This window comes from Spinacia oleracea, chromosome 6 (assembly GCF_020520425.1).
Source record: "Spinacia oleracea cultivar Varoflay chromosome 6, BTI_SOV_V1, whole genome shotgun sequence".
NCBI classification, from domain to species: domain Eukaryota; kingdom Viridiplantae; phylum Streptophyta; class Magnoliopsida; order Caryophyllales; family Amaranthaceae; genus Spinacia; species Spinacia oleracea.
This window is the reverse complement of record NC_079492.1, coordinates 65,093,311-65,103,525: the sequence shown is the minus strand read 5'-3', so window position 1 is coordinate 65,103,525 and position 10,215 is coordinate 65,093,311. Positions and strand designations below refer to the sequence as shown.

The following is a 10,215-nucleotide window of genomic DNA, read 5'->3' as shown; positions in this document are numbered from 1 at the left end:
ATACGAAACTTCTTTTAAAGGATATCAATATGCTTAGCTACCACTTAAATCAACTCTATGTTGGTAAGTTTTGGGTGTGGGTAGCTTCTAAATGGAGTGAATCACCTTGTCCAATTGACAAAAATTTGTAAATAAACAATTTTATATTGGCTAGCTATAGCAAATTTACAACAAAAAAAAAAAAAAAAATTGCATAAAATTAAACTTACCACGATGAAATTTAAATATAATACGGAATAATAATTCAGAAATTCCATACAATAACAATTACAAAAGGGGGGATTCTAAAAAAAGTATTAAAAAATGTATAACTTTTTTCCATTTCATAATTACCAAGAAAGAAAAAGGTTGATCAACTACTACTATTTGTTTGTCTAACAAAACACGAATTGCTAAATAAAAATAAAATTCAAATAAAATAAATAGAGTTCAATCACTTCATTATAACCACTTTGCTATAAAAACCGGCCATGCATTACCATCATCATCATCATCATCATCATCAAGGGAAGAAACCACTCGACCACATATTCGGATTAATACCATGACCATGGTATTCTCCAAATTGACCCATCATCATCATCATATTATTGTTATTACTAGTACTACTACTAGCACTACCATTTGTTACACCACTTAACCCGTACCCTAAACCTCGTCCTCCCATCCCCATATTGTGATGGGGATGAGGAGGCAGAGGCGGATGTGGTTGATGATCGAAAAACATTGGTGGGCCAATCATATCCATAAATGATGACCATGGTCGTTCAAAATCTTCTTTTTCTTCTTGAAGACCCTCGCCCTCCTTCTCAGGGCCAACCACATTTTGATGATGTGGCGGTTGGCCTGACTCTGATTGAATATTAACATTATTACGAATATTATTTTTAATATTGCTATTATGAATTTTGTTTTTGTTATTATTAGGGCTAGGGTTTTCCTTTTTCAAAGCATCAACCCTATTGTTTATTTCACTCAAGTGTTGATTAATCACCCAACCAAGATCACTTAGGTCTAACAAACTCATATTTTGTATGCTCTTACCGGTCAAACATTGGTACATAACTTGTGTCATATCTTTTTCCCTATTATCCTTTTGTTGTTTTTTCAATTGATCATGTGCCTTAGCCACCCTTTGCCTTAGGAACTCCTCTTGGCTCACCATTTTCTTCACCTTCTCCATCTCCGGCAACCGCTTGAAGCTCGCGATCACATCTCGGGCCCCCGAAGGTCCGGGCCACACCACGGGCCGGGCCTCATATGGGCTGTAAAGGATGGCACATGCTTTAACATCACACAAGGTTGTCAACTCGTCCATCTTCTTCAACAAGCCTCGCTTTCGCTTTTTGTAGGTCGCCTTTCGGGCCGAGTCGTTGGCGATGAAGGCTAGCTTTACCTTCTTCCTTGTCATTGTGTTGGAGAAAAAGAAAAAAAGGAAGGTTGTTTTGTGTTTTTCTCCAAAATAGGTAGTGGTTTATATATGAATATTTTACAAGGTTACTAATTATTTATGATAAGATTTTGAATATTAATTATATTTTATTTGCAGAATTATTTGTGTCTTCAAAATTAAGATAACATGCATGAATGATCATAGCTGGATGAAGATTTTCTGATGAATCAACAAAAAATATTTTGAGGTTATAAGACTTGTTTACCAAGATAAGATTTGAGTTTTAATGGGTTATAATTTGGAAAATATTTTTAAAAGGAAAAGAATTATCAGTCATATTTAATTTTGTTGATTATATGAAAATGTTTAAAGCCAATGTCTATAGACAAGTATAATAATGTCAGTATCGATGTTTTCACACTGCACTAAAACAAAAGGAATGTGATTTGCATATATATAAAAGGTAATGTACAATATCAATTTAACACGGAAAATATATATTTAGATGAATTATTTTCAATATTTCTAACTGGTATATATAAGAGTGTAAATTTAACGTATTAGAGTTTATTTTGTGCAAAAAAATGCTTATCATATGATTTGGATTTGGTCTCATGAAGCCACTTAATATACGTTGATGTAGTATGAGGTGCAACAATGAATGTACGTAATGTTACTAAAGTGCATATCATAATCAATTATTAGGCATTGATCTCCTATCCTCCTTGAATTATATCATGTGTATCAAATTATCAATGTGTTTTTCTTTGTATCTTGATAATAAAAGTTGCAATTGTGTAATATAACTTAGTAAATTAAAATTATTGATATGGCCATAGTAATTAAGTGTGTTTTATTAACTTGATTTCCTATTTTTCTTGAACTTATATTATCTGAACTTCAAATAAAATGCGCATACCCTCTTTCCCTTAAAAAAGAAAAAAAAACGTATCTGAACTTATTAGAACTTATTAAAACTTATTTTTATTATAAGTTATACTTGGCTAACCCTTATTTTCATAAACATATACGAAATATAATCTTATCTGAACTTATATGAAGTTTGAACATATTTTTCATGAATATGTGGAAATAAGGTTAGCCGAACAGAGCATAAATCGATCTTATTAGTTACCAAATAGTAAACCTTTGTTAACCTATAATTTATTTATGTTCCGGTGTTGTAAATATGGAAACAATGGGCTTCGAATGAAGGCCCTTTCGTATGTGTTGAAGATCTTGATTGTTTGAATGAGTAGAGTCCGAATTCACCTGCACAAGAGCAAAGTCACTAGCCTCGGGGGTGTTTCCGAGGAAAGCCCCTCCGATGCCTAAGTAAGAACGATGCTCGGATTCTAGAGAGAAGTTCTCTAGAAGAGTAGTCTTAAGGCGATAAATTGGACGTACCTTGAGGTGTGAGCCTTGGCGGCCTATTTATAGTGTTTGCATAATAAATGCCCATAGGTCATTTATTGCTATTGGGCCTTGGGCCTTAGTGGATGGCTGAATAGCCATTGGTAGGTTTGATGCTGTTGTTTAGAGCCATTGGGCTTTGGACTTAGTGGCCCAATTGAGAATCAATTGGGAGCCCAAACAATTTATATCCATGATATAGTTACTAGTTAATTACATTTTCTTAGCAGCAACAAGTGTACTATGTGGAGTAGGTTTTTTGAATGACTTATCGAGAATATATATGTAAACTTTGGTCCCCTTTATCCTATTGTCACTCTCCATGCATGGTTACAAAAAAAAAAGGACATTATTGAATATGGTATTGGACCAGTTTGATAGATTGTGATTTAAGTAAATATATATGCCAAAAATTTGAGCCCTTTTTACAAGAAATCCAGCTCTATACTGCTAAAGCATCACAGCCTATCTTTATGCCGTTATCCGTTTTACAAAGAGCTGAGTATGATTGTATTATCTGTGTGATTTCAACTACAGATTACTGAGGGCATGTTTGGGTTCACTAAAGACAGTTTTTGGTATTTTGTTTTATAATTTTGAGAATCATTTGATTTAGATTTAACCATGAATATATCGAGTTGGACACAGTGCAGGTTTACATGTCAAGCTTGTGCACCTCATTCATTAATTAATGTGATGTGCGTGGAACGGAAAAAGAAAAATTATGCCTTGTTGGGATCGTGCCTCTCTTATATAAACAAGTCATGCACAACTCAGCGCACATGTGATGATAACTGACCACCTGGCTCCTTTACTAATTTAAATATTGTGCTTGTTTAACACTAAGTGTGCTTAAGTGCGGGTCGGTTTAACGTGCTCGTGTCAAGTTTCTAAAATGTTGTTCATGAACGTTCCATTGCCCATCGACCTGCCTATTTTCCATATCAGGATTACAATAGGCTGGTGCCGCATCGGGCCAATTTCGTGCAGGGCTCAAACAACCCGTGTGCCTGCCTGGTCAATTACCCAACGCTAATCATGAAATAGAAATGGGTCATGCCTATAGTGAGGATGATTTTGAAAATGAACAATAAAAATCAGAAATCGATTACTCTTTGTGATTTCATATTTTGTTTTTTCAGTTTTCTAAAAGACAATAAGGGGCAATTTGGTTCACACGGGGGTAAAGGGAATGGAATCAAGAAAGGGTATGGAATGGAATGGAAAGGAAATCCCTATAATATCACAAGTTATTTGGTTTACAAAATCAAAAGGAAAGCAATTCTCTCCAACCACCCTTCCCTCAGTCACTCCACCGCCACCCCACCCATCGGGCCGCCCATTCCAGATCTTCTCCGTCGCGAATCCCACTCCACCGGCTCCCCATCCACCGTTCCGTCGCAAACCGCCACTCCACCGCCTCCTCACCCACCCACCGCGTCCATTCCAGATCTTGCGCTGCCCATCCTCAACGAGCGCCGATCTCCAAAGTAGGTAAGCCATCCCACCCCGCCACCTCCCCTCCCCCTCCCCTACGAGCACCGCCACCCCACTCCGCCGCCTCCCCTTCCCTAAGAGCGCCGCCCATTCCCCTCTTTCTCTCTCCTCTATTTTTCATCTTTCTTTTAGATCTAATTTTCCGGCAAGATTAGGATTTATTTTGGGTAGTTGGGGTCAATTTCGGCGGTTCGATGCTTGATTTTTGTGATGGATAAGATGATTTTGGTGGTATTAGGGTTATTTTGGTCGTGGTATGGTGATTTCGGTGGTTGTAGGGGGTTGTTGGGTGGTGGTACGGTGGTTTCGTGGTGTTTCGGTGGTGTTGGGTGGTTTCGTGGTGGTTTCGGTGGTGTTGGGTGGTGGTACGAGGGTTTTACGATGGTTTCAGTGGTGTTGGGTGGTGGTATGGTGGTTTCATTGTGGTTTTAGTGGTGTTGGGTGGTGGTATAGTGGTTTCACGGTTGTGTTGGGTGGTGGTACGGTGGTTTGGTGGTGCTGGGTGGTGGTTCAACGGATTTTGGGGGTTTTGGTGAGGGCGACGCAGGTGGTTGGTGAAGGAAATAATGCCCTTGGTCCAAGTATGCATTTAATATTAAGTCTAATAAATGCGGTTCAGTATTAATTAACAAGTTAATAATTCAGTGAGATCAAGTGAGCTGAATGCCTAGCTAGAGGCCGCTTCAAATCAAGTGGAATTAATGATATTAATCCGCAGCTTACTCTTGACTGAACCCGTAGGGTCACACAAATAGTACGTAAACGGATCAAGTATTTAATGGCATTAAATACTCTATCTATGGATATTCGGAATCGACGGATCTTGGTTTCAGTGGGAGCGAAGATCGTCAAAGGCAAGTAAATGAATAATCCGGAAACGATGATATTGCCGGAAACGGAAATATGGATCGTATCGGAAATATAAATATTATCCAAGTCGTAGATGTTGCCGGAAACGGAAACATGGTACGTATCAGAAAATATTATCGGAAATGGAAATATTGCCGGAATCGGAAATATTGCCGGAAACGGAAATATTGTCAGAATCGGAAATATTATCGGAATCGGAAAATAATTCCGGAAACGAAAATATTAAATATTTGTTCGAAACGGAAATTAATTCCGGAATCGGAAATGTTAAATATTGTTCGTATCGGAAATGAATTCCGGAATCGGGAATTTAATCGGAAGCGCATCGTACGAATTAGCATCGGACGAGACTTGCTAGACGAAGGCCCAGCACGAAGCCAGGCCCGCGCCCAGCAAGCCAAGCGCCCAACACACACGCCAAAGCCTCGCCAGGCCCAGCGCAAGGCCAGGCCCAGCAAGGCATGGCGCGCGCGCGAGCTATGTGGGCTGCGAGCTGTGCAGCTCGCGTGGGCCGCGAGGCTTGCGCGGGCTGTGCGGTGCTCGTGCTCGTGTGCGGTTGTGTGCGATACGAATCCTAAAGCTATTGGAATTCGTTCTATGATTAAATCCTAATCCTAGTAGATAGAATTGATTTAATAGAGTCCTAAAGGGATTCTAATTAAACTAATTGGTATTCTAATAGGATTCTAAATCCTTTTCCATACTCTATAAATATGTGCCTAGGGTCACAAATTTATATACAAGTTTTCAAGTATTCAAAGCTAGGATTTTTAAGCAGAAAAATCAGCCATAACTCTTGCCCATTTAGCCGAAAATAAGTAGTACCTTAAGGGCGATTCTAGTTGGTCAATCTTAAGGCGGATCCGGACGTGTTGTGGACTTTCTACGGAAGGACGACAATTGGAGGCCTAAAGACTTGTTCGGTTCGGGCGCAGCTAGGGAGGGCACGCTACAAAGTGTATGCATCCTAGACTAATTATATGATTATGTGCAATTAATATGATTCCTGGCATTAAGGTTTTTCTGCATGATTTATGTTGTTCATATGTATCATAACCTAACAGTTGGGACCTTGGATAGGTGGTGGTGTGGCGGTCAAGGATGGTCAAAGTGGTAGTTAAGTTGGTTGGGTGAAGAGGAGTTTGGGGGTTAGGGTGATTCCCGGGGGGATCATGGTAGAGAGATGTCGGGTAATCAAGTAGGTAAAGGGAATGATTGATTTGGTCTAACAAACAACAAGAAAGGGAATAAAGATAGTTGATTACCTTTCCCTTTCCTGAAGACCCCCAACCAAACGTCCCCTAACTATATTAAACAGGTCCGTTGATTAAAGTTCTAAAGGATAAGTCCAATACATGAAATCGAATTCCTTGCCATTACGACAGTTTCTTTGCAAACACAAAAGGAAATTGTATTATTTGTATGAACAACAATAGTCATGACACTAATAAAGGATCGTATTATTAGCACGAGCAACAATTATCTATTTATCATTGAACTAATAAATGTTATTCTGTTATGAAGAGGCTAATTAGTAATTACTAGCCCAACTTAATTAGTGATTCCTGATCAAACAGTTGTCTATATATAAGGCCCAAAAACACTTGGCAGGCAGCCTGGCTTACCACATACTTTATGTTGCTTGTTTTGGCCATTTATGAAGCTATAGTTGTAGATATTTAAAGGCCAAATTATTAAGTCCGTCGAGACTCGAGAGTGTACTTCTGTACTCGGTATATTTAATGGTGGTTGCGGGTCAGGTCGAGTTTTATGTCAAGCCCGCGTGTCTTAGGCTTGAACGGGACCGTTTTATATTAAACCGCTTATTTTGTATCATGTTGGGTCGGATCGAACAAAAATTACAAAAGGGTGGCTCAAACCAATATGCACTCATGTCAGGTTGGGTCGTGCTTTCGTGCTTAAACCTAATTTACGGTCGGGTGAGCATCCTTCCGTTAAGTTAAGGCTAAGGTGTAAGTGTTTAATTTTGTCGTGCATTTTCAAACAATTATACACCGAATCCAGCCCACGACTTCATGCTCATTGCAAGGCAGTGTTTTTTCCGTACTCGTGTCGTTTCGTACTATTTTGTTTTGGGTTGTATCGTGTCTCGTACCGACCCAACCTAGTGTCATGTTTAAGTATATTGCTATGGGTGGACTTTTACAGGAGTAGTAATTGAAAAAAGGTGTACTTAATTGGTTATGTTGGGAGGTGACAAACTGGTTGATTGAATTGGTCCGGTTTGAGTGAACCGAGTTGGATAAATTTTAAACTCTATTGTTACTCATAGAGTCTTTTGCCCAACACTTGCTTATTTGTTAGACCGTGCTTAGTAATGTGTCATGTTAAAATAGATGAACTTTAGTGCCATTGGCTTTATGGTTGGTTTTGGCTCGGTCAATTACAGAGGATTGAAACTGTGTATTATAATCGTAACTGTCAATTAAACGTATCATGACGATTCATGAAACACACCTAAATACCTAGTTGACCTAGTTATAATATGTTTATTATAGACACCTTTACAATTAATTTGGCGTAAGAAAATGAAAATATTAAGAACTAAAAAAACAAGTTAGACTAAATTAGGTTAGGATAATTGGATAAACTACGGAGTAGATGAATAACCAACCTAATTATTAATCAAGTGGATTAACTATAAGTCAAAAATGTTGCAGAATACAGAATTATGGTGTTAAAGAGAATGATCCAGAAAAGATGGAATAGGAAAGTACTAAAATTAGTTGAAAATCACGTGGATAATTATATAAATTTCATTTTTGTAGGACCCTTTAATTAAATTGTTGCTCTTTCCTTTTAGTTTCATCAAGTTGGCCTAAACCTAGCCTTTTTCTAGCATTTTATGTGACCCTACAAATTGAGTCAAACCAAAGACAAATTTGTACAAGAAAATGTTGCTCTATTTTTAATAATATAAAATAAAAAAATTGGAAAATTTTGGATTGTGATGTCACATCTAATAGACTGTTTTTGAGGTGAAATGGGGAGATTGACTGGCCTGGATTTGGCCATCTGTGCATGACTACAAAGGAAGTAAGGAACACACTCATCCTTTTATTTTATTTTTTGAGGATGAAATTTGATGATTGTTAATAGGAGTACTACTAAGACATTCAAGAGATTACTCAATCCTTTTAGAACTTTAATTGAATGATTAAGATTCCAATGAGAAAGAAAATAAAATAAAATAAGATACACATAACTCTAAATATATTCGGGAAAAAGATAGATTTTGTATGATAAAAAATCAAGTAATTATTTATGTTATAAAACCTTGTTGATCGTGCCATATTATGGAATATCCATATTATGGAGTATATGTTTGTTTCCCCTTCCAACATGTCACTAGTTAATCAAGTAGGTTCTAAGGTGTGTTTTTTTCACCCTAAAAAAATATTTTTCATGTTCAATAAGTTCATGTAAGTTTCAATTAGATATAATGAATCTCAATAAGTTTCAATCAGAACTTTCTTACATTTCTAGTAAAGTTCAATTAGTCTCATTATCATTCAAGTCTAGTCAAATCCAATAAATTATGATATGGTTCAAAAAGCTCAAGAAATTTAATGGGAATAGAACACGTAATTTCAAAACCCTTGCATGTCCCAGGTCCCAACATGTCAAATTGGTTAATCAAATTAAATAGGTTATGAGCCGATCAATCTATGTTTTTTATCGAAAAAATTCATATCGCAAACATATTTGACGAGTTCACTTCAAATTACCGTAAGTACGCCGTAAAGTAGTACCATCACAAACAATAATGTTCGTATCATCTAAGTGCGAACATACCACATCAACACGAACGCTCGTATTAGTTCGAGATACCAACATATCTATATATACTCCCTTCGTACCTATTTATGATATAATCAACTCATCGTACCACCCCTTAAAATGTTGGGATTAGAAGCATTGATGTCTTTCGAATCTCCACCAGATCGAAATCTCAGCAACGGGGAAAGAATAAGAACCTTTTGATAGGGAATCATCTCTTGAATTCCTGATTCCCACTAGTCGAGATTGGTAGTAGTGTTTTGTTGTCATAAACCAACTTTTTTTGTACCATCATTTTTCTTATCACAAAATTAAACCTTATTCTAACCAACTTTTTACCCAAAACAAACCAAAATCCGCACTAGGACCAACAAAGAAAACTGTCAAATTTAAACTATATTATCCACCCTCAATCACTCGACAAAGATTACATTGGAAATACACTTAGTAAGTTTGCTAAGATCAACATCAAGTTTAACAAATATAGTTAATTGCCCCCCACCATGTTATTATCAACCAAACAAGAAACTTCTTGAATTCCACTATTAGAAGCTTGATTAGGTTAGTGCTATAATGACCGTACACCTTATAGATACACACTCCTGCCTAATGCATAATATAATAACTTAATAAGTTGTACGCTTTAGGTTCTGTTCTCTTCACCTTTTTTGTCTGATTTTCCTAATTGCTGGTCTGATTTTTATGATTTACTCTAATATGAATTTTTTGATTTGATTTGAATGTTTTTGTGAGTGTCATTTGTTTTCTCTGGTCAAGTCTAGTTTTTCTTGTCTAAATTTTTCCGACCTGTTCTAAATACAAGAACAATACTCCGTAAATAATATAGTAAGCAATAAGAATAATGTGAAAAGAACATGACAAGGGGCAAAACCAAAAACCTTATTTTACAAAATAGTTTTTTGGAAAAAAAATCGGAACTTTGGGTGCCAAAGCTCATGCTCTTCTCCATATATGACAAGGGGCGGAACCAAAAATCTTATTCGTACCTTAGAAAATAGTATTTCAAAAAAATCGAAACTTGGGGTGCCAAAGCTCATGCTCGTCCTCATATGTCCCGCACTTTGAGTTTCATTAATCATTATACACCCGAGGGTACCTAGTTTCATTACCCATTACACACCCGGAGGATCTAGTAACGGCAATGTACGTACATTGCGTCCTAGGTGGAAATGTTTGCAACAAGATTGTATTTTTTTAACATTACAAATGTAGAGATTCAA

General features: G+C 37.0%; 1 protein-coding gene across 1 annotated transcript; it reads right to left on the bottom strand.

The window, feature by feature from the left end:
• Positions 1–262: 262 nt before the first annotated feature.
• LOC110786539 (agamous-like MADS-box protein AGL80) lies at positions 263–2,099 on the bottom strand. The gene has a single exon (XM_021991097.2). It carries the CDS (start codon positions 1,409–1,411, stop codon positions 503–505), a length of 909 nt encoding a protein of 302 aa, XP_021846789.2. The 5' UTR covers positions 1,412–2,099; the 3' UTR covers positions 263–502.
• Between the last annotated feature and the right edge of the window lie 8,116 nt (positions 2,100–10,215).

Bases quoted from the DNA above. Each gene is read 5' to 3' on its own strand.
- LOC110786539 (XM_021991097.2), bottom strand. From the start codon at position 1,411: ATGACAAGGAAGAAGGTAAAGCTAGCCTTCATCGCCAACGACTCGGCC.